The sequence below is a fragment of the Tenrec ecaudatus genome, chromosome 2 (assembly GCF_050624435.1).
Source record: "Tenrec ecaudatus isolate mTenEca1 chromosome 2, mTenEca1.hap1, whole genome shotgun sequence".
Lineage (NCBI taxonomy): Eukaryota > Metazoa > Chordata > Mammalia > Afrosoricida > Tenrecidae > Tenrec > Tenrec ecaudatus.
Window position 1 is genome coordinate 54,926,303 of NC_134531.1, and position 24,552 is coordinate 54,950,854.

The window sequence follows — 24,552 nt, forward strand, 5'->3', positions numbered from 1 at the left end:
ATGGAACTAGGAATCTAATAATGGAATGAAGAGCACTATTTTGGATTGAATTGTGTATCCCCACAAAAGATGTTGAAATTCTAACCCCTGACACCTGCATCCATACCCTTATTTGGAAATAGGGTCTTTGAAGATGTTATCAGTTTGCATGAGGTCATACTGGTTTGGAATGGGTCCTAATCCAATAGAAGTGGTGTCTTAATAAAAGAGAAAAAAGATACAGAGAGAGAGACAGAGGAAATGGCATGTGAAGATGAAGGCAGAGATTAGAGTTATGCTGTGACAAATCAAAGCATATCTGTGGTTCTAAGAAGCTAGGAGAGCCGAGAAAGGATCTTTCTCTAGCCTTAGAGAGCAGACGGCTCTGCTGTCACCCAAAATTGAGATCTTTAGCCCCCAGAACTGTGAGATACTACATTTCTGCTTTTCTAAGCAATTTGTGATATAACAGCCCAAGGAAACTAAGGCAGGCACCAGAAGTAGTAAAAAAGATGGCATCAGATGAGCTAGTGCAGACGTGATATTAGTTAATACTCACTTGGGAGTGGTGATGGTGTTCATTGCCCTTGACTCATAGTGAGTCCTTTGTCAGAGTAGAACTACTCTATAGATTTTTTAAGGGTGTCGCCTTTTGAAAGGAAATCACCAGACCTATCTTCCAGGGCATCGATGAATGGATTCAAGCCTCTAATCTTTCAGTCAGTATTTGAGTCCTGAACTATTTGTGCCACCCAGAAATTCCTTCATTTTGGAATAGTGGCCACCACTTCATCTTTTCATGCAAAACAGCGATGTGCAGGACCTATGATGGGAAGACACCAACAAGCAGAAAAAGCGGGTTAGCTTTTATCCTTGAGGTGTGGCATGACGGTTAGTCACCATCAAGGAGGCGAATGTTGCCTAGAAGGCCTGTACCGTTTTTATGATCCGTGGTATGGTAAGTCCATTCTGGCTATTGTGTCTATCCATCTCATTGAGGATTTCCCTGCTTTCATTGGCCAAAAAGAGTGTCCTTTCCTAGTGACTGGTCTTTGAAGATCATGTATCCACAGTAAGAGAGTTGGAATCGCATTGTCATGAAATAATTGTCTCTCATGAGCCAAGCAAAGCAACTAAAGGCAGGGGGAAAAATTGCTAAATGCCTCAGGATACATGAAATATACTTGTGTATAAGCCGAGTTTTTCAGCACACTTAATGCAGTTTTTGTGCTAAAATTAGGTTCCTTGGCTGATATTCGAGTCGGCTTATACTCAAGTATATACAGTAGTTTCTAAACAGCTAGAAGCTGATGTGACTAGCAGGCATGTTTAGCAAGACTGATGTACAGCAGTGTTTCACAATTTAACTGGCTGCATCTTTTTTCACTCCTGGCCATTCAAAACTTAAGGGAACCCTGACGGTGCAGTTATGGTTTGAACCTAACAGCTGATTCGCCCTAAAAATATGTGGTATTCTGCTTCTGTAAACATTTGTAGCCTCAGAAACCGCATGGAGCAGTCCCCCTGTGTCCTGTAGCATGACCATGAGTTGGAATCATCCAGACAGTGGATTTGGTCTTGGTTGCGTGGATCCTTTGTCAAAGTTCATGGAAGCAGCAGTGAAGAAATCAAAGGACTTATTTCACGGGACAAACCTGTTGCATAAGATCTCCTGACAGCGCTGAAGAATACGGAGATCACTTTAAGGACTAAGGTGCTCCTGACCCAAACCATGGTATTTTCAATGGTCTCATATGCATGTGAAAGTTGGACATTGCATTAAAAAGACCAAAAAATAATTTGGATTATGGTGCTGGTGAAAGACAGTGAATGCCCCACAGACTGGCAAAAGAACAAATGTATCTTGAAGAAGTGCAGCCAGCGTTTTCCCTAGAAGTAAGATGGGCAAGACTTTGTCTCTCGCATTTTGACCATGTTATCAGGAGAAAACTCGCCCCTGGAAAAGGACGTCATGCTTGGCAAAGGAGAACCTCATTCCAAGCAGAGGAAGACCCGCAAGGAGATGGATTGACACACTGGCTGCAACAGTGGCCTCAAAGATCACAGTGGCGAGGATGGTGTAGGACTGGGCGGTGGTTTTCTTCTGTTGTGTATGGGCCCACTACGAGTCAGAATCAAGATGATGGCACCTTCCAACCACAAAAGGACAATCCCATCTGTCTTGGAAGAAGTACGGCCAGAGGGCTCCTTGGAGGCAAGCATGGCGAGACTGCGCCTTACATACTTTGGACATGTTGTCAGGAGAGACCTTCCCTGGAGAAGGACATCGTGTTTGGTAAAGTGAAGGGGCCGGAAAAATATAGAGGAAGGCCCTCATCGAGTTGGATTGATACAGGGACTGCACTAATGGACTCGGACATATAAACAAGGAAGGACAGTGCAGGACCGAGCAGCGTCTCATTCTGTGGTGCATAAGATCACAATGGGTTGGATCTGACGGCATGACACTTTACAATAACAACATAGCACATTAATCTTTTAATTACCTCGCAACAGTTGTACCAGGTCACAATGCTTACATGACTAAAAGGGGGATCAAATTCTCGATTGGCTGCATGCGGAATTGAATTGTGCCCCACAGCAAAACATGTGGGAACCCTAAAACTACGCTAATGTAAGGATCTTACATTGAATGTAATCATCATCCATAATGAAATCTGATGTAATGCAATCCATCAGTTGGAGGCAAACCAGTGTAAAGTGGATCCTAAACCTAATCACTTCTGAGTTACATAAAGAGCAGCATAATGGACACTGAAACGCCCATACAGGGGGCAAGCAAATGCCACGTGGCAAGATTTTTGTCTTATAAACTTTGGAAATGTTGTCAGGAGAGACCAGTCTCAGGAGAAAGACAAAGTATTCCAAAAAGTCAAATAGCACGCAGGGGAAATGGAAAGAAAGGAATCAACATGATGGAGACTCTGATTGGGAGGTTCACCTCCAGAACTGTGAGGATATACATTTCGATTTTTAATATCATCACTAGGAAACTAAGCCAGGCTAGTTGCCTGGAAGGAGAAGAAGGGAAGAAAGAACCTTCTTTCCGTGTACTGTCACAACATGTTAGGCATGAGAAAAGCTGTGCGTGCCTAAGTGTGTATTTATCGCCATTATCCCTAGGTCCCTCAGGTATTTGGCACAGCATGACAGAGATATCGAGACATGTTTAATGCAAGGGGGCGTTCCATTACCTTGGCTAAAGGACATAACTCAGTTGGGTGCTGAGTCATGCACCGTCTGTGCTTCCCAAAGGCACACACTGAGGTGACTTTGCAGAGTCCTGGATGCAGTGAGATCTGCTTGTCCAGGTCAGAGGAGTACTGACTGACTTCAAGTGTAGCCATTCGTTCCCCCAGGAAACTCAGAGTGCTGTGTCATTAGCTTGCTGGTCCAACCTCTTTCTTTCACGAGCATGACACCCTCCCGTGACTCCCAGGTCACTAAACTCGTGCTAGACAGCTGATTTCTAGCTGTGCCGCTAGGCTTAGCATTTCCTTTCTGAGTACAGGCTTCTCGGTCTGCAGTCTTCTCAAGTACAGGCCCGGTCTTGACCCCCAAGGCTTATAGAAACTAACGACTAGTAAAATAGTGACATTGGGGAAACAGACCGGGTTTGAGTTCTTAAAAAAAAAATCTTCTGTGTTTCTTTTAGCACTTGAGATTTAAGGTATATCTTTATATGGGGTAAGAATCCCTGGTGACAGCATTGTGCTGCTGACCTACAGACTACAGAGTTGGCAGTTCAAACCCACTAGCAGCTCTGTGTGGGGGAGGGGAAGTGGAGGGGGGCGGTAAAAAGTGAGGCAGCTTTCTTCCAAGATTTATGATCCTGGAAATTCTACATGGAGGATGCTATGATTTGGAATGGACTAATCGGCACTGGGTTAGATTTGAGGTATTTAGAATATTTTCCATACATTAATCCACTATGAATCCATCATTTTTCATATACTCAAAACATGAGATGAGGCAAGGAAAAGGCTTAGAGTTTAGAATCTTTGCCTTTATCTCCTTAATCCTTGGTTTCTTGGGAACATGCTGAACCTCACTCTTGGGTCTCAGAATTAGAGAGTTCACATCCCCTGAATTTTTTAGATGTCCAATTGGAACCAAGAGAGTATCTCCCCAGATGCTTTCATCTCATTTGAAAAGTTGTACTTGGTTCAGGAGGGTTCTGTGAGATAAATCCCTATCTGCCTCTTAGCTCTTGATTCTCTGCTCAGGAGGGAGAAGCAGTGGTCTCGTTTTGTTGAAAGCTCTCCTACTGCGGTTTAACGCTATTTGCTTTTATTCTCTCTTCAATTTGAGAACAGCTTGGCATTATTTTCTATTGGATAATCCTCAAGGATTTGACAGTTGTTTGCAAGGCCAATCCCAAGCTCCTCCTTGAGACACTTTACAAATCTATCCCTTTAAACTTCATCATTTGTGTAGTCTTTCAACATTTTGATAGCTTTCTCCTGGCTACCCACAAGATGATATACATATCTTTCCCTCCTGTCTTAGACTGTTCTCCATTCCGAAGGGAGCCAGTGATCTGCTTCCTCTCTAGACAGCAAAGACTGCTTTAGGTACTCACTTCTTAAACTTGTAAGGAGCAGTCGGAAAATGGGTTTAGAGCACAGGCCTGGGATCCCTGGGGGTTGGTTTTGAGTCCCAGATCTGCCTGTATAACTGGGACAACTTGTTTAGTTGTTTGATGTCTCATTTTTCCTAACTATAAAATGAGGATACAAACATCTCCATTGAGTTATGGCAAGGATAAAATAACTGAACAGAAATCAAGTATATAGACTGATCTAATTAACTATTTTAATTTTTGTCTAAGTTTCAAAACCAACAGTACGTTATGTATGACACCATCGATATCAGAAGCTTATTTTCAATTCTAACAATCAAGTTCACAGTGCCTTACAGTGCCGCCCATTACATTACAATATTGACACTAAACAGCTTGGCACTCTTCTAAAAGATAACATGTAAATGTAAGAACATATTGGTCCTTATAACTCCTTAAAAATTTATCCCAACTTTTCTGATCTCCAATTGCCGTGGCTTTTGAGGTTGGGATTGTAATGTGGAAATAAGTTTGGTGTTATGGGCTGGAAATGGCAGAAGCAACCATCCTAGAGGTTTTTTGAGAACGGAGGGGTACCTTGGAACAAGGGCGTGTAGCTACTGAAACCAGGAGAGTTGTAGGCAAACATGGATGCTTAGCCACCCTCCCTGTCGAGGTTCTAGAAAATACAGATCCAGGAGAAAAGGAAGCAGCTGCTGCAGCAGCAGTGGTGATCACATCACACACACAAATGAAGTCTTTTTTTTTCTTTATTAAAAGATGATTTTATTGTGGGTTCTTAAAGCTCTTATAACAACCCATACATCAATTGTATCAAGCATATTTGTACATACATTGCCATCATTATTGCTACTCCCACTTCTGTTCCTGAGGTGGTTATCTGACCTGGATTCCGTGTACTGTGACCTCTTATCTGTACCGGTGCACATGCTCTGATCCAGCCAGAACTGAAAGGCATGAACTCCAGGTCATGACAGTGGAGTGAAGAAGCCTCAAGGAACCAGAGGATTGGTATGTTTCATCGGTGCTATACTAAGCCCTGGTTGACTCATCCTTTCCCTGTCACTCTTCTGTGAGGGGACTGTCCCATTGTCTACAGATGGGTTTTGGGTCTCTGTTCCAACCGGCCTCGTTCTCAACAATATGACAGGAAGACTTAATTAATTAGGAAGACTTAATTAATACAGCACTATCGTACTACTGTTCTTGATTCTGGAATCATACAATTCTTGATGAGGATATAAAGAAAGAGATTGTACTGAACTAATTAACTCTAAATCTCAATAATTTGGGCTTCCGTTTTTGCTATTATAATGTGTGAGACATATTTCTTCTCCTTTGTTCATGCTGTGCTGCTTTTCTCTGATTGTTTTGTATGTTTTCTTTTTTCTTTCAGGTCAACTCAAATCAAAACATACTCTTGGGACAATGCCCAGGTTATCCTGGTTGGGAACAAGTGTGACATGGAAGATGAGCGTGTTGTCTCAACCGAGAGAGGCCAGCATTTAGGAGAACAGCTTGGTAAGGAAACAAATTAACAAGAAAGAAGACTTGGTAATTACTTGTCACATCGTACAGAGTCTCCGCTAATTAAGATTTGGTTTAATAAAAAGTTTTCCAACACACCATCTATAAGTGATAAGAACGTTTCCTCCCACGTTTTTGTGCAGTCATTACAATTTATGCACAATTAAAAGAGCAAAGCTGACGGCCAGATATTGATTCCATGCAGGATATTCAAATTCTTATTCCACAAGGAACACAAAGCTTAGCTTTGCATTGAGTGGACACTTTATTTTGTTGTGTAGCTATAATTGGTCTCAAAGGAACTTGATGATTCTGTGATTCAGCACTTGGCTGCTACCTGAGAGGTCAGCACTTAAAACTCACCATGGGATGGATCCGCAGGGGAAACACAACCTGGTGATCTGCTCTCATAAATATTTCATCTTAGAAACACCTATGGGACCGTTCTACTCTATCCTGTAAAGTTTGCATTAGTTCAATTGACTGGATGGCATAGAATACCAACAGTTGACATCAAGGTTCCACTGGAAATAGGTAGTATGGCACAGAGTAGGTCACGTTCTAGATTTTTATTCTAGAACACCATGAAAAGATGTTGTTGTTGTTGTTGCTCTTGCTGCTGCTGTTGTTTTTAGGTACCATGATAGAGAGCCTGTGTACAATGAAGTGAAACTTTGTCTGGTCTTGCAGCATCCTCAGAATTGTTATTCTCTGTAAGCATCTCTGTAAGCATTGGGTAACCCATCTTAACAGCGCTCTTCCTCTATCTTTGCTGTGCCTTTACTTTATCAAGCACGGTATCCTTTTCCAGGGACTGGTCTCACCTGAAAACATGCCTGAACTATATGAGACAAAGTCTCGCTACCCTTGCCTCTAAAGTGTCTTCTTGTCCTTTCTCCATGACAGATATGTTTTTTTCTTTTCACAGTACTTTCAATATTCGTCTCCAGCATCATAATCCAAATGCACCGAGTCTTCTTATGCCTCCCTTATGCACCGTCCAACTGTCCTATGCATATGAGCCAATTGAAAATCCGGTAGCTTGGGTCAGGCATACCTTTGTCCTCAGAGTGACCTCCTTGCTTTTCAACACTTTAAAGAGGTCTTGTGCAGCAGGTTTGCCCATCGTTGAGCAATGGTGCATCCTTGAATCTCTTCACTGCTGCTTTCATGAGTGTTGATTATGAATCCAAGCAAGACAAATCATTTGACAATGTTAATCTTTTCTTTCTTTATCATGATGGTATCTATTGGTCCAGTTGTCAGGATTTTTGTTTGGTTGCATGATTTTGTAATATGGATTGAAGGCTGTAATCCTTGATTATCAGCAGCAAGTGCTTCAAGTCCTCCTCGCTTCCAGCAAGCAAGGCATTGTCATCTGTGTATTGCAAGTTGTTAATAAGCCTTCTTCCAATCCTGATGCCACATTCTTCTTCTTATAAACCAGCTTCACTGATTATTTGCTCAGCTTAAAGATTGAATAAGTATGGTGAACCATACTTGGCACACATCTTTTTTTTATTTTAAACACACAGTATTCCCTTGTTCTATTCACAAAATTGCCTCTTGATCCATGTACAAGTTCTACATGAGCACAGTGAAGTGTTTCTGGAATCCCTATTCTTCTCAAGGTTAACCATAGTTTGCTATGATCCACATAGTCAAATGCCTTGGCATAGTCAATAAAACACAAGTAAACATCCCTCTGGTATTCTCTGGTGTTAGCCCAGATCCATCTGACACCAACAATGTCCTCTTCTGAATCGTGCCTGAACCCCCGGCAACTCCCTGTCAATGTACTTCTGCAACTGTCATTGAATGTTATTCAGCAAAATTTTACTTGCATCTGATATCAATGATATTATTCTATGGCTTGAGCATTCTGCTGGGTCACCTTTCTTTAAAATGGATGCACATATAGATCTCTTCCTCTCAGTTGGTCAAGTAGCTGTCTTCCAAATGTCCTGGCATAGATGAGTAAGTGCATCCAGTGCCTCATCAACCTCTGAATGCTTGTCTTGGGCTAATGCATTTGGTACACCTTGAACTTCTTCCTTCAACACCATTGGTTCTTGCTCATGCTACCTCCTGTAATGGTGGCATGTTGATTAGATCTTTTGGTACCATAACTGTATTCTTTCCATCTTCTTGCAGTGCTCCCTGCCTCGTTCAATGTTTTGTCCATAGAATCTTTCAATGTGGCAGCTCAGGCTTGAATTTTTGTCCCAAGTTCTTTCAGTTTAAAGTATACTGCACATTTGGTTTTCTAACTCTGGGCTTGTGCATATTACATTTTACTTTATCTTCTTAAGCTGTCTTTTAAATTTTTTCACTTCAGCTCTTTGACTTGATCACTTCTTCCATTTGTCTTAGCAACATTACACTTCAGAGCCAGTTTCAGAGTCTAGTCTGACATAACACGCCTGCCTTTTAATGACCTCTTGCTTCCTTCTTTGTGCTTTATGGTTGCATCGTAAGAACAATAATTTGGCCATGAACTATATGCTAAGTGAAATAAATTCTGTAAGTGACACAATGCTAAGTGAAATAATCCACACACATAATGAAAAATATTGTCTGATCCTTTTTTATATGAGGACCTGCATAGACATTTTTTTTTAAAAAAAACAGAAGTTATTGGGAGTCATCCCAATCATGCTGTCTAGCAAAGCTCCAGCCTGGTGAAAGAAGCTTCTGCAGAGCAGAGCTTAGCTTTCCAGAAAGGGTTTCCAACATCCCTCAAATATTTGCAGCTGTCAAATCCATTCTTGAGAATTTTGTGCATTGTCGGGTTTACCGCACCTGGAGCAGATGCAAGGGCAGTCTTGAGAAGTACGAGTGGAACCAGAACTAAAACTTGCTTCAGTATGACAGGGCATTCCTTAACTGAGGCATTGGAGAGGTTTAGACAGCGAGACATCTTTGTGAAGCCTGAGAAGGATATGTGGGAATTGAGTGAGGAAGAAACCCAAAAGTTGAGGTCAGAGGAGAAAATGAAACCCACCAAAAAAACCTGGATTGCATTCAGATTAGGTCATGGGAGCCTCCATTTGGGCCTCCCCGATATAGAGGACCGTATAGCCTGCCTCCCCCAACTGACACCCCTTCACCTTGGACAGGGGCTTACAAAGAAGGAGAAAAAAATAGTTAACATTAATAGAAAACACATAAAAGGGGAAACGTTAAGTCTCTGGCAAAGAATCAGACAGTTTGGCTCCCCATGGTGCCTCGGGAGTATAAAATATAAAAGAGACATAGGTAGACAATGAAACAGTTACCATGGAAGCGTTTGTAAAGGAAAATATTTGAGGAGCATTTAACTCTGCTTGTAGATATTAGGCTTTGAAGTAGCACATGAGGTAGTTTCATTGTGTTGTTAGTCACTGAGAAAAGGAACATTGTGAGCAAAAAATAGGGCAGTGAGTAGGATATGAGACTAACCAAGTTTTCTGAACACCTCAAGCAAGGAAAGCATGTAACTTATAAGACAAGCAGTACAGAAAGAAAGAACCAGGAAGAGGACAGAGAGTGATAGAAAAAGTGCAGACTTTCTAATGTTCTTTTATTAGGTTTTAGTGGCTTTGGAGTTAATCATAAGGCATTGTTTTTATGTAGTGGTGTGCAAAACATTTTATGGTATAAAGAAAGCTGTTTGGAAGAACTCAGCAGAGATTGCTTCCACCAGAACATCTCTCATGTCTGTCTCGTCTGTGTTCGCTGACTCCACACCTCCTTCAGGTATCCAGTACACACACACACACACACACACACACACACACACACACACACACACCCGGAGCTGGACTCCAGCAAGAAGTAACAAGCCAGTAACAATGAGGAGATCTAGGTTAGGAGACATATCAGAAAGCGGGAGGCAGATCCAGGGTGAATATTACCAGAAGGATGGAGCTATGAATGGAGTGGAGCAAAAAGCAGGCGAGGCCTATGCAGTGGGGACACTCGCGAGGTAATGTGTGGAAATGCACAGCAGAGTCTGGAAAGGTGAGTGATGGGAGAAGACAGAGATCCCCATAGGTTCAAGGACAAGACGAGACTTGAACAGTCTCCAAAGGACAGTAGCCTGTAGAAACCACAAAGAGGAGCTGCAAGCATTGTGAGTGAAGAATATAATGGAACCAGATGCCGAGTTGAGGGGAGAGTAAGTTTTGTTTTTAAGTTAGGCCACAGCATCATGCCGAAGAGTCTTGAGGTAGATTTGGAGATCAATTCTAGCAGCCAAGGGGGAGAAACTGGAAGTCCTTTTGTTTCAACCAACAGAAAACACTTAGCAAAGCCTGGCTCTCCAGCCTATTTTGGCAGGAAATACTCTTACCACAAGAAGTATTTCTTAAGAACCACTCTCTTCCTTCCAGCCCAACACATACAAACATGTGTACAGTATATGTACAGAGAGAGGTTGAAACCAAAGCAAAAATCACAAAGCATATTTACTGTAAGGTGAAAACTGAGGTACAGGGAGACAGACAGACATAACTGACAGCACAAGGGAGAGCGGAGACAGAAATAGCTTTATTAGGGGGAGCTTTGTCCATGACCTAGGTCAGGGAAGTCGTGCTCAGCAGCTGGTTTGTAAAGGGGTGGTGAGGAATGTATGGCAATTAATATTTAGGGTCTGGAAAAATTGCTTGTCGCTCCTTGTGGCTTTCTTCAAACCTGGAACCTCTGGTTTCACTGGTTATCTTACCTGGCGCCTTCTGCTGCTGACCTTCTGGATGTGCAGGATCCTGACCTGCTTCAGCTTAGTCCAAACATTTGCCTGTTATTGAGGAGACTCATTCTAGTATATTCTGCCCTGCATGCTTGTTTTCTTTCTTCTTTTCTTAAAAATAATGATGTCCTCAACCCATTAAATTGATCCAAGGACCAAGGCAGGTCGTACCCTGTGAGCTGAAAGCATTGCTATGAAGGAAGGGCAGGTTGAGGGTGAATCTGGTAGTGGTGGGTGGCACAGAGTGGAGAAGCAGAGACCCACCCAGCAAGCTATGTAATCACTGGGTGGTCTCTTTTATCACTCTGTCAGCACAGTTCACGCTGGAAGTTTGACTATTCCCTCATGAGATCAAGTAGTCCAGTAGACCAACACCCATCAGCTGATGTCTGCCAGAACACTGCCACCCCATGCTCCGAGAGCCACAGCTGGAAAATCACACAGCTGATGACTGGTCTCCAGGTGACTGTGCCTACGCCTTGATTTTTAGGTCAAAGGGCCTCTCCCTATTGTACCAATTTCATACCACTTTGAAGTCTGAGAAACCTGGCGGTCTTTGCTTAGTTTTTTTAGTACCTTAGGAAGATTCTCTTGCTGTCTCTTTTCTCTCTTTTTTTTCCTTCAGAGAGAGAGGGATGGGAAATAATAGATCGGGAGGAGAGAAGGGAAGCCTAGGAAAAGGTTGGCAGGAGGGTGGTACCAGAAGGCAGCTAGAGAGTAAGCTTCTCCACTCCTCAGCTCTTGTTCTGCTTGAAAGAAAGATTTCAGGCAAGGGACAAAATTCAGGACAGAGTCAGAGGAAAGGGTTAAAAAGAAACTGAGTTTATTGAAGGGGGTGCTTTAGAAAAGACGTCTAAAGGGCTTTTGACTAGTCCAAAAGACCCCCTAGAATGTAGAGCCAACCTTTTATTTTGTTAGTGGTCGACCTCCCACCATTGGCTGGCTTACGGATGGGTTTTCTGAGATTGGTTGTTTCTTTGTGTCTGTCCTCTTCCGGGTATGTACCTCCCTGCAATCCAGCACAGGCTTCGTGGTGTGCCCTGTCTCCAGACCCCTAGCCCAATGGTCTGTTTAGTCACGTTGGGGGTTCTGTGAGCGTCTTGTCTTCCTCCAGCCTGCCGGGTCACTGTCAGAGGTCCCTTCCATGGCTGAGGAAATGTGTCCTATCTACCCTGTGCCTAACTTGCATTCCAAAAGGGGAGAGAGTGCTGCAAAGATGCAGGCTGTGTGCATAAAGAAACAGGAACCTGGGTATGAAAAGAGCCATGATTCGAAGAAAAAAAAGACTGGCAGCAATAACATTTTAATGCTGCCTGTATGATAGAGACAAGTGCCTGGCTAAATTTTTTACCTCTTGTAACATACTTGGGTGATAGGTTTATCAGATGTGGAGGGAGAGAGTAGGGTGACAGAAATGCTTCAAGAGACTGACTTCCTATAGTACTTCACTAACTGACACAATGCAAACCTTTCGCATGCAGGGCACACATGTAAGGAAGCTCTTGAAATGGCGAGGCAGAAATGCTTTATGTCCCTGAGCAAGTTCTTCCAATGGTTTCTAATTGATTTCTTGCTCTCTAGTCAATAAAAACCAGTGGTTGTCATAGCAACCAACACGTGTGCATTCTTAGAGAGTCATTTACCTCCTCTAATGGGGTTTGTTCTTCTCATGACTACACACGCTTCCAAGAACAATCACGAGATATAGTCAAGAAGGAAAAAAAGTATTCCCTAACAATTTAAGTGTAATGATTTTCAAGGTCTTTGTACTATTTTTTTTAATTACTGGTTATATTTAGTCACTGGTTAAAATGTCATTGTCCAGAAAACTATTAAACGCAAAGGTTAGACATTGTTTTTTCAATGTCACTACCCCATCCTGGCAGATGGCTCAGAATCACTGCTTAATCAATCTGATGACTATTAATGTTCCAATGCGAGCACATATCTCCACATCCCATTTGCTCATTCTAACGGCGCCCCTTAGGAGAACTCAATTGCAGTTGCGCTCTTTAAAACTTATTTTAGAGCAGCTGCCTTTACCAATACAATCTGCTTGCCACACATTTGTTAAGTGATCATTTTATGCCAACTACAGAGAATACAATAGCGAATGGCCCACCTCTACAGGAACAAGCATTGGAATGCTGGAGATGACAGGTACAGACAATAGGCATGTTTCTGGCCTTCCCTTAACTGAGCATTTTTTGCTTCATTTACTCCCAGTCCTCTCTGTCACCATTGACCACCCACTCCTGACTATCTTACTAGCTTGGCTTCTGTAATACGGTGTCCTTTGTTCCTCTTCCTCTCCAGCCATATGGTCTTACTTCCATTTCCTTGGTAACCTCTCTGACTCTAGCACTTTGACTTTCCTTTATTGGTGTTAATAAAGTTAGTTCTTCTCTTATACCATCCAATTCCAAGGCTTTACTCTTCCTATAGATAACAAAGGAAGGAGCCCTGATGGTGCCTTGGATTAAGCACTCGGCTGCACCCATTGAGTTTGGCAGTTCAAGCCAACCAACTGTTTGGCAGGGAAAAGATGAGACTGTCTGTGCCTCTAAAGATTTACAACCTTGGAAACCCCAAGGAGCAGTTCTGTCTGTCCTACCGTGTTGGTATTGACTCACTCACAGTGGGTAATGGATGACAGACTGTTGTGTCAATACTATACCTCTCATCTACCTCCTGAGCTCCAGGGTCCTGGTATTAGGTTGGGTTCTCTAGAGAAGTAAACCCAGCAAAGCTTCCATGTGTTTATACGCAGGTGATGTGGGAGTGTGGGTGCCGGGTGGCAGGGTGACATAATCCCTAAGCATTACAACCCACTGGCCAGCAATACATATTCACCCGATGCAGCAGCTCACAAAGAGTGGTTCTCTCATCATCTGCTAGGGTTCTTTAAAAATATATCACTATCAACCCCAACTCAGGCATCTTAAATTGAGGTTTCTGGAACTGAGACCTAGGAATCTACATTCTGAAAAACCACCCATGTGACATTTATGCAACACTACATTTTTAGATCACAGGTTTCCATTTTGGAAGGTATGTGGAGAGACTAGGAGCAAATGTAATTCCATGAGTGGTGGGATCATTCTTAAACATCTTTGAGCATTTCCTATATGTGCACATGCATAGGGTTTCAACACTATGCTTTCTATTTGGTAAAGTGGGGGGACAGTGGAAAAGAGGGAGATCCTCAAAGGAACAGATTGACGCAGTGGCTGCAACATTGGGCTCAAGCCTAGGAATGGCTGTGAGGATGGTGCAGGACAAGGCAGCATTTCCTTTGTTGTACATAGGGTCACGTGATGGCAACTCACAGCAACAACAACAATATATATGTATATGCCATTTGCAGCCATTCCAAATAAAGGTGACCTAACAGAATGTTCAAATTATAGAACAATAGCATTGATACCACAGGTAGGTAAACTTTTGCTGAAGATCGTTCAATAATGGTTACAGCGGTATGTTGACAGGGAACTGCCTGAAGCTCAAGCCAGATTCAGAAGACTTGGGACAAAGGATATGACTGCTGATATCAAGTGGATTTTGGCTAAAAGCGGAGCATACCAGAAAGAAGTTTACTTTTATTGATTGTGAAAAACGTTTTATTGTGGGGATGATCACAAACTATGAATGACCCTGAGAAGAACAGGAAGTCCAGAACACTTCCCTGTGCTCCTGCAGAATTTGTACGCGGATCAAAAGAAGCTGCGCAAGTAGAACGAGGGAATACTGCATGGCTTAGAATCAAGAACTGCGCGTGTCAGGGTTGTATCTGCTGAACAAATAATCAGAGACGCTGGCTTCTGTGAAGAAGAATTTGGTGCTAGGTTATGGAGGAAGACATACAACCTGTGATATACAGATAGTACAACCTTGCTTGCTAAAGTAAGGATGACCTGAAGCACTTGCTGACGAAGGGGGGGTTGCAGCTTGCAGAACGGACCAAAACTCAATGTAGAGAAACAAAAGCCTCACAGCTGACCAATGGGTGACATCCTGATAAATGGAGAAAAGGTTGAAATTGCCAATACTGTATCTTTCTTGGATCCACAATCAGTGCTCATGGAAACGGTGGTCACGGGCTTGAATGACCCCTAGCCTTGGACACATCTGCTCGACAAACCTCTTTAAATGTTGAAATGCAAGGATGTTCCTTTGAGGACAAACATGTACCTGACCTAAGCGGTGGCTGTTGTCAATGGCCTCGTGTGCCATTTCACATGGCTATGGAGTAAGTTACAAGAATGAATGCATTGAATTACAGTGTTGATGAAAAATATTAAAAGTACCATGGACTGTCAAAGGAGCAAACAAATCTGTCTTGGAAGAAGCACAGCCAACATGCTCCTTACTGGCAAGATGCTGAAACTGCATCTTACATGCTTTGGACATGTTGCTGGGAGAGACCAGTCCCTGAAGAAGGACATCATGTTTGGGACAGTGCAGGAGCAGACACAAGAGAAAGGCCCTCAGTAAGGTGGATTGCCACAGCAGCTGCAACAAGGGGCTCGAATACGAGAGCAATGGTGAGGAGGGCGCAGGACCAGGCAGAGTTTCTTTCTGTTGGCCACAGGGCCGCTGTGAGTCGGAACAAATGCAATGGCACCCTACCTCAATAATAATGGACACCTATAGCAATATATAATAATGTGTTGTGTGGTTTATCGATACTTACTTTATACTACAACAGTAAACTTATAGAAGTCTTTTAATCAGTTACATCTGTACAATGTGAAATTATTCAATGTTAAATGAGAACATATCAGAAGTTACAATAAAAGATGCATTTTGTAAAAATAGAACTAGATGGGCTTAGAATAAGAACAAAGGAAGGGATTTATGGAGCGAAGGATTTTTATTGCACGGCAATTATAGCTGAAAGAATACTTGAACTACTTTTATAAGCTCTGAAAGGAAAAACAGCCAAAATTCTGGAGTTTCCAAAAACTCTATTCAGAGAAAGACTTCAGATGAGTTGAAACCGCTTCCGTGGATAAGGGACTATTTGTTACTAATAATGTGTAAGGAGTCAGTTTTTGCTTGTTTTTAAATTCCATTAATGTTTCTTCTGAAAGAATACTGTGTGTGTACTATTATTTTCCATTCAAACAAATGTTATATCACAAATTTGGGGCCCTGTGTCCTTCTCCCTTGTTCAGCACAGAAAACTCATCTGATTTCTGATGCCACAAATCTTCGTATGCTTTGCAGTCTTTACCAGCTGGACAAACCCTCTTTCTCCCCACTTAATGGCGTTTTTCTTATCCACTTAACAAGTGTTTATTAAACACTCATAATACCATCAGAGTTACAACATCGATCTTCCCTCTTCTGAAGCTTCGTGTATGTTCTGTAGATTAGAAAGATGGCCATATATCGTGAATACATCCTATATAAGGCAGGACTGGAAAACATTTAAAGCAGGGGACCGTGTACGATCCAGGTCTGGGTACTGGCATGCTGTGAGTGGACAGTCGCTTCTCTTGTAGGAGCACGTCATTGCTGATAGCTGCCATCAAGTCAGCTGTGACTCATGAGGTCCCGCAGAGTGACTGGTGGTGTCGCAGCGGCAATCGTGAGAACAGAACAAATGCTGCCCAGCTTTGGGCCATCTTCATGATCCGTTCTGTTATGTTACCAAAATGACATAGGGCATGCCTATAAGCTCTGAAGCATATTAAATATGGTATGGATTTGATATTGTGATTTTTCATTTAAAGGTTATATACTTATACTGAGTAAGACAGTGCAGAGGCCATGTTTGCCTGCGTCTGGATTCTGTCGCCAGGAAGTAAAGTTCAGAAATGCCTCCCACCCCCCAACCCCCATTCTTCTTCACCTATTCTCACACCAATTCCCACAGCACGCTCCTTCTCTGGTAGATTCCATATTCTTGCAATGGCTATGCAGACTCAGAGTAGCCTTCTCCCTGATCCTCCCCGCTGTCTCATAGGCGCCTTGCCTTGGCCTCTGGTTTCTGCGTGACTTCTCTGAGCTGTCACATGATCTCTATGCCACGGTCTGATACCTCTGACCTGGACATGCAACACTTCAGACAGAGATCACGAAACGAACCCATGGTGGCTCTTGTTCCAACGGTCCTGGGACTTCCCTCTGTACCTACATCTGAGCTGGCTCTTGAACAGAGGAATGACTTTGATAGAGGTGTGTTTTTGTCTTTGAGCAAACCATTCTCATTCACTGACACCTTGTCCATTTGTCCATGCTGACTGATTGGACGGGGTAGAACTGACCCTATTGGACGGGGTAGAACTGTCCCTGTGAGCTTCCAAGAGTGTAACTCTTTACAGGAGTGGAAAGTCCTGTCTTTCCCCCATAATGTGGCTGGTGGTTTCAAAGTGCTGACCTTGCCCAACACGTAACGACTACGCCACCAAAGCTCTTTCAGCAGACCATATCTCACCCTCCCGTCCACCCCCCACCCCCACCCCAGAAACACTTTTTGTTTCACATCCTCTGCTCAGGTGGAGAGTCTGAATACATCCCGTCTCGCTCCTGTCTAACATGGAACTCGCGCCAGAATGGCATTGTCATCACGCGCAGAGAGGCGAGCTTTCATAGCCCATCATGAAGGCATGACGGCTAGAGGCCACCCGCAGTCAGCACCATAGCTCATCCATGCCGACACCGTCCAGGTGATTCTGCCTCATCCAAAACGGTCACTGGCACGGAGCCCATTCTGACTCGTGGTGACCCTCGGGGGCACGGGAGAACTGCCCCCATCTGCTTCTGAGACTGGCTTTTTCATGGGAGGACAAAGCCTCAGCTTTCTCCCACGGAGTGGCTAGTGGTTGCAAACTGCTGACCTTATACTTCGTAGGCTAGCGTGTAACCAGTACACCACGAGGGGCGCCCAGCAACCCTCTCTAGGATTTCCCAGGCTATGAATCTTTACAGTACCAGGGAGCAGCATCTCTCCCTCCCATGGAGTGGCTAGTGGATTTAAACCATCATCCCTGGCAGCCGCAGGCTTACCTGACAGTGCCACCAGGGCTCCTGCTGATAAGGTCAATTATGACTAATTCAACAGTCCCTTCAAAGGAATTATCTCTTGGATCAGACAATGGTACATTTAGGACAAAAGGGGAAAAGATACTCTTTCAGACAACAGCATATACAATGATGAAGTTGATTGTCTCGAGTTGAGTATTGACAATGAAGGTTTATTATGTCTAAAGGGATGCAGCTCCCTTGAAAGTTATATGCTTATACTGAGTAAGACAGTGCAGAGGCCATGTTTGACCGCCTCTGGATTCTCTATCGCCAGGAAGTAGAGTTCAGAAATGCCTCCACCTCCCATTCTTCTCTACCTATTCTCACACCAACTCCCGCAGCTCTCTACTTGTATGGTGGATTCTGTGATTTGGTCATGGAAGCTTTCTGTGCTATCTCCAACTAATCGAGGGAGTTGGGATGCTCACTGGGTGCTTCTGTCCTATCAAAGGTAAGAGTTGGGGAACCTTGCAGACGCTGCCTCACTTCCTTTGGCTCCATACTTCTCTGAGAGGCAGGATGGCTGGGGTGTCTGGAACATCACTCTAATCCAGGAAGGAAAGTCCACTTTCACAGATTCTAATGGCCATGCTTCTGATGTCTACATGGGCATCAGGTATCAAAGGTGCCCAACTTTGGAGATTCAATGTTTATGTTTTTAATCTGCTTAGGGAGCTCTGGTGACATAGTGATTACCTGTTGGACTACTAACTGCAAGGTGAGCAGTTCAAAACCAACGGCTGCTCCGCAGGAGAAAGATGAGACTTTCTACTTCCATAAATATAGTTTAGAAGCTAACAGTAGCAATTCTACCCTGTCCCATAGTGTCACTGTGAGTAGGCATCAACTTGATGGCAGTGAGTGAGGGTAATCTGCTTGGTGTGGAATACTCCTAGCTCTCATTACCAGGTAAGAGAGATAAAAGCAGTAGTTGCAAGGTGAACCTAAATTCTCCGGATCACTCTTTCTTACGGATACATGTCTTCTGTCCTTACCAAAACTGACAAACAAACCAAACTCGCTATAGGCCAGGGTAGAACTGCCCCTGTGAGTTTCCAAGGCTGTAACTGTCTAAGGGAGTAAAAAGCCCTACCTTTCTCCTCTGGAGTAGCTGGTGATTTCAAACTGTTGACCTTAGGGATCACAGCCCAATGCGTAACCACTACACTGCCCGAGCTGCCTGAGCAGTCATAAATTTTAATACTTTTTTCCACCAAGGAGAAATAGAATACAATTATCCAACCTCCCCTGACCACTAAGCTTATACACCAGTTGTCCTATCCCTGACATTACCTTGAGTTACACAATAACTATCTTGCAGTCCAGGTGGAAACTAGGGCCTATGTAGCCAGTAAACCTATTTAAATTCTGTCCTTAGGTCTATGGTACAACGGATCTAGCAGAAGTTGCCAGAAAATGACCAGAGCATTATTAAGGTTAAGTACTCAAAAATAAAATTTTATTCAAATAGGTCATTGGTTTTCAAAAACAGGCTCCACTCTCTGTGCTCTCTCCAGCTAACGTGCTGGGACACTGGCCACTGCAGCTGTGGCTAACCTTCTCCACAGCCCAAGGCCATGGCTGAGTTAATGGCCTGTGGTGCTCGCAGTTGTGTAGCTAATCTAATTTCTGTGGCTTCACCCATCATCCGAGCGTCCATTTGGCTTCCCAGGGGCCAATTCACTTAGCCCAGGCAGCAGCGGAGCCAGAGCAGCACGAGGAACCTGGCAGTGGCCTGTTCCTCTCGGTCATCTGAAACCTTGTCTCTCAAGGGCAGACCCACGAGGTTTCCTTTAGCCAGCCCACTGTAATGAAAGATGGGGCTTTTTCCCTTCCAATTCCCTTTCCTGCCTGGTGCCTTAAAAACAAGTCAGTAATAAAGGCAGTTTGAGGAGCCAGAAAGTCTATTGTGAAGAGCATTGCCCTGAAGCCTATTTCTAAGGCTTAAACCACTGACTCCAAATATGTGTTCAATCTGTTCTTCAGCAGTTTTTAAAGATTTATTTAAATCTTAATTGTAGTAGTTAGGAAAGAATAGAGACTGCCAACGTCTGGATTCAGCAGGAAGCCCCAGCAATGTTATTTGAATCCTCTAAGTACCTGCCTGGATGCCACTCCCTGTGGAAAAATACTGCCACTTTGCCATTACTCCCCCTGGCTCAGGCTCCTTTTGGCTGGGTATTCCCTGGAGGTAGCAGATAAACTACTGGGCTACATGTTTGTGTGTGTAGGTTGGTTGTCGTGGGATCAGACTCATGGGAAGGGAGGGAAGAGAGGCCTCCTTCCTCCAGGTCTTCATGTCCTTTGAGGTCTCCAATTCCTTTTTATGCTTGATCTCACCAGGATTCCGTATTATTGTGGTTAGTTGGCCCAACTCATGGCAACTCCACAAAGGACAGAGCAAAATGTTGCCTGAGTCTGCCCAACCAACATGATCATGGATATGCCCGGGTCCACTCTTGCCGCCACTGTGTGTTTTAAATGCCTTCCAATCTTCTCCAATTCTATCAGACAATAACTGCATCCAAAGTAGCATCTCCTTTGGATAATTCACAGAATTAGATTGCCAGACCTTTCTTCCCTCTCTGTCCTAATCCAAACACTGGTAAAACCTGCCCACCATTGGCAGCTCTGCTGATATTTGAAATACCAGTGGCATAGCTTCTAATCTCACTGCAGCATATACCGCATATACTCAAGGATAAGGCGAGTTTTTCAGCACATTTTTATGCAGTGTTTGTGGTAAAATTAGGTGCCTTGGCTGATATTCAGGTCAGCTCATACTCGAGTATATACGGTAAGCTACCATAGCACAGCAGCTGACAGAGGGGTGCCGCTGTTATTGTCAGGGACCATCGAGAGTGCTCCACCTTATAGCAACCCTCTGCACAGCCCAGGCCTGTACCCTCTTGACCATGGCTGTTTTGGGCCTGTTTTGCAGTCACTGTGTCACTCTGTCTTACTGATGATATTTCTCCTCTTCAATGACCTTACACTTTATCCAGCAGAGATTGTCATCATTATTCTATAACCTTCTATAACCCTCTACCTATACATCGCCCCTCTTGTGATCGGAGGCTGAAATTCACTCCACTGTAAATGCCTGTCCCTTATGGATAAAATGCCCATACATTCCATTTTCTTTTGGGTAATCCTAATTTATACTCCTTTCCCAATGTAAGTAGTAATACCACTCTTTTTCAATCCTCTTTCAATCTCAAGGGAGCCCTGGTGGCTTATTGGTTACACATTGGGCTGCTAACCACTGGGTCGGCAGTTTGAAACCACCAGCTGCTCTGCAGGAGAAAACTAGGCTTTCTACTCCTGTAAAGATTTACAGCCTTGAAAACCCACAGGGGCAGCTCTACTTGTCCCATAGTGTCACTATGAGTCAGAAGTGACAGGATGGCAGTGACCCTAATTTTGGTTCCATCTCAGAAGTGACGCGATGTTGATGCTAGCATGTCAGGATCCTCCCCCATGAAACAGGCGGCACGTTTTGGAAGGCAGACTCAGCTTTCTCACTGGTCTCAGGGTCTGATTGCCCCCTTTTCTCAACCTCTATTCTACTTACATCTTCACATTCCCCAATGAATGGATCCTCAAGATCCTGGAACCTACCCCCCCACCCCACCCCCACACACACCCCCTTTTTTATTCCTTGCTGCCTTCAGTCAGTTCATCAGCTGTATACATTTGCCGATGCCATTTCCATTCTCTTGCAGAAAAAATATATATATCAGAGCTGAGGACACTTGGGGAGTAGATCATACTAAACAAGCTCACAAGAGACTGATTGCTAAATAAAGATGCCTCTTAGTATTTTCCCTGATAAAGGTAAATGCTAAATATATCCCACTATTCATACCAGATGGCGGTGCATCCTTTTATCAATGGAAAGAATGCCTAAGGAAAGGCAGTCAGTTTTAGAATGTCTCCCAGGAACCATGCATTAAAGAAAAGGAGACCCAATGATGTCCACTTCTTCCTTATTGTACTGGCAGCTCCTCTGTGCCACACCAGTGGCACTGTGCGAATGACATTGAGCAAAGACACGGCTTCCTTCTCCCTGTGAATCCTGCAAACTGCAACACTCACGCTGCTCAGGAAAGACCTATCTTTCCTGGATACTGGATTTGCCTCTTTTCTGTACACTATACAGACTAAGTTGATTCTTTTTAACGCTCTCATCTTGGACATTTTGTAGGGGATCAGATTGTTGCTAAGAAAGAGATCTCGTTCTCTAGGTGAGAAATCTTTAAGGCACCCTTGTCCCTCGAGGACTTTAGAAGTGGCTTGGTCTCACCAGAGAGTCCTTTGTTGGTTCCTGTTTTAGACTGGGTTACTCTCGCAGGTGACTGACCATATTCCCCCTGTGGTACTTCGTTTGTCACTTCCTCCTCATGGGGTGCTTTTGTTATCTCTTCCTAAAACTTGAAGGACATCTCCCACACTCCACATTCCAGTTTGCTGTCGTTGCTGTCAGTCGCTCTCCAGTCTTCCAAATCGTGTCTGCCCCATGGGTGCAGAGTGGGACTGCTGATGCCAACTCATGACCATCTTATGCAATAGAATGAAATGATGCTTTGTGCTGCCTCATCCTCACAACTGCCAGCGTATGGCTGCCCATTGTTGTGCCTTCTCTACCGCTCTGTCTCACCCTCCTCGGCCCGCTCCTTCACCAGACACGCTATCTTCAGCTCGCTATTGATAAGCTTTTAATCACATGTCCACAGCAAGCAAACCAGATCCTTTTCTATTGTGGCCACAGGGTTTTTGTGGACTCATTTCCAGAAGTTGATCTCCTGACCTTTTTTCTAGTCCATCATAATCTGAATTATATGCCTTTTTACGCTGTAATTATAATTAACTGACATCACCTGGCTTGGTGTTAGTTGCTGAAAAAAGCAGGCATCATATAAGATGATTAATGTTAGAAATGGGTGGACTTTAGTGTGAAAAATTATTCTTATTCTAGCCTAGGGTCACTCTGGCCTTTCTCAACTATAAGGTGGGCAATGTAAAGGTACCGACTTCACAGGGCTCAGCCCAGGATGACAAACCAATGCAAAATTCCCAGCACAGTATCTGCATGGAAAATGTATTTGTAATGTAGTAAATTAGTTAATATGGCTTCTCTGGACATACCTTTTGTTACTCTCACCAAAACACCTTCCTTTTCCTCAAATGGTGGGGGAAATACTGATTGGATTATAGAATTCATCTGGGAGTGATTGTTAACAGGGTTAATTTGAGTGTCGTGTTGCTGGGAAGAAACTGAGCCATTTCAGAAGCAGGAGAGGTGAAATATCTGCCAACTAAAGAAAAGAGTAAAAGTGGAGTGAGCCCTTTGTCCTCAGATCCCTGCACATTGAAACCCCCTGATTCCCCAGCAAGCTGAGACACAAAGGGATAGCAGAGGAAAAGCACCAGCCAACCAGGAGCAGCGCATTGAACACGGTGAATTTCCCAGCCCACAAGCAAGGCTGGCTGAGTGCTATAGAGCAGGAGGCTGATTTGTGGGGTGAGTTAGCTCTCAGTCTTTAATGGGAGGGGCTGGGTTTTGCTGACCCACAGTGCTGGAACTGGGTGCCTTCTGGTCTGTCTTCAGGCATTGCAAAAACTGCCTGGACTAAACAACTGTCATGAGGATTCCCCACCTGAATTGTAACCTGTTGACTTCCTGACACATCATCATAAGTATTGTTTGTGAGTTCCATGTGGTCATTGTGACAAGGAATTATTGAACCAGCCATAGAAATAGCTCAGGGAAGGAGAGCTGGTGTCAGAATTGGCAAGAAGATTGGAGGGAGGAGGCAGGTCTGGCCTCTGCCTTGTGGCACTGAGTCTTGGAAGCCAGAGAAGGTCAGATCTGGCCCTCATGTCGGTTTTACAGTGCTCAGTAACAGTTAGTTATATAAAAACCTTCTATATCTCTGGTTATCTCAAGGAAAGTCTATTCATTAGGGCTCTGCTAAGTGAAAACTTTATCCTATTGGACCTAGTTCATAGTCATTGCTCACAGAATGCATATAAACACTACTGTAAATTGAAAATCCTCTACAAATAAAATGCCTTGATGTTTTTGTTGACAGACCATGTATAGTGCTGGCTGAGAAATTCTCTCCTTGATCTTTGAGAGCCTATAAAAATGTAAAGGGGTATTAAAAATCAAAGCACAACAAAGATAATCGGAGAGGCCCACAGAAGGGCCATATGGGAGGGAAGATATATCCAGGGTGCAGTATGGCACGGATGAGCACATAACTAAGCTCTAGTCCTTTAATATTTCCTCCCCTTACTGTCAGGGTCCCAGTTTTACCTCATTGAACTTGTTAGACCTGCAAATATTCATTGGTATAGTGCAGATCATTAAATGCATGAAATCCAAGATAGAAAAGCCCATCAGCAATAGTAATGGGAGCAATGATTCTCTGGGGTATGGGAAGAGAGGGGGATATGGGGAGAAATGGGCAAGCCATAGCAAAGATGACTGTATAACCCCACTTGAGGGGAACGAATAACAATTGTAGGGGAACGGATACAGTGGATGGTGGAAGAAATGGCAAATAAGAACAAGGGTTCCTGTGGTCAGGTGAGGGAGGGAGGGGACAAAGGGGAACTGATATCAGAGTTCAAGAGGAAAGAAAATGTTTTGAAAATGATGGGGGCAGTAATTGTA

The 24,552-nt window shown here is 43.7% G+C and overlaps 1 protein-coding gene across 1 annotated transcript in view; it reads left to right on the forward strand.

Annotated features, from left to right (window-relative positions):
* Positions 1–24,552, forward strand: part of RAB3C (RAB3C, member RAS oncogene family) — a 304,608-nt gene that overhangs the window by 264,528 nt on the left and 15,528 nt on the right. The window contains exon 3 of the mRNA XM_075543027.1: positions 5,979–6,103. Coding sequence (XP_075399142.1) covers positions 5,979–6,103 — 125 coding nt within the window. The remainder of the gene's footprint in view (positions 1–5,978; positions 6,104–24,552) is intronic.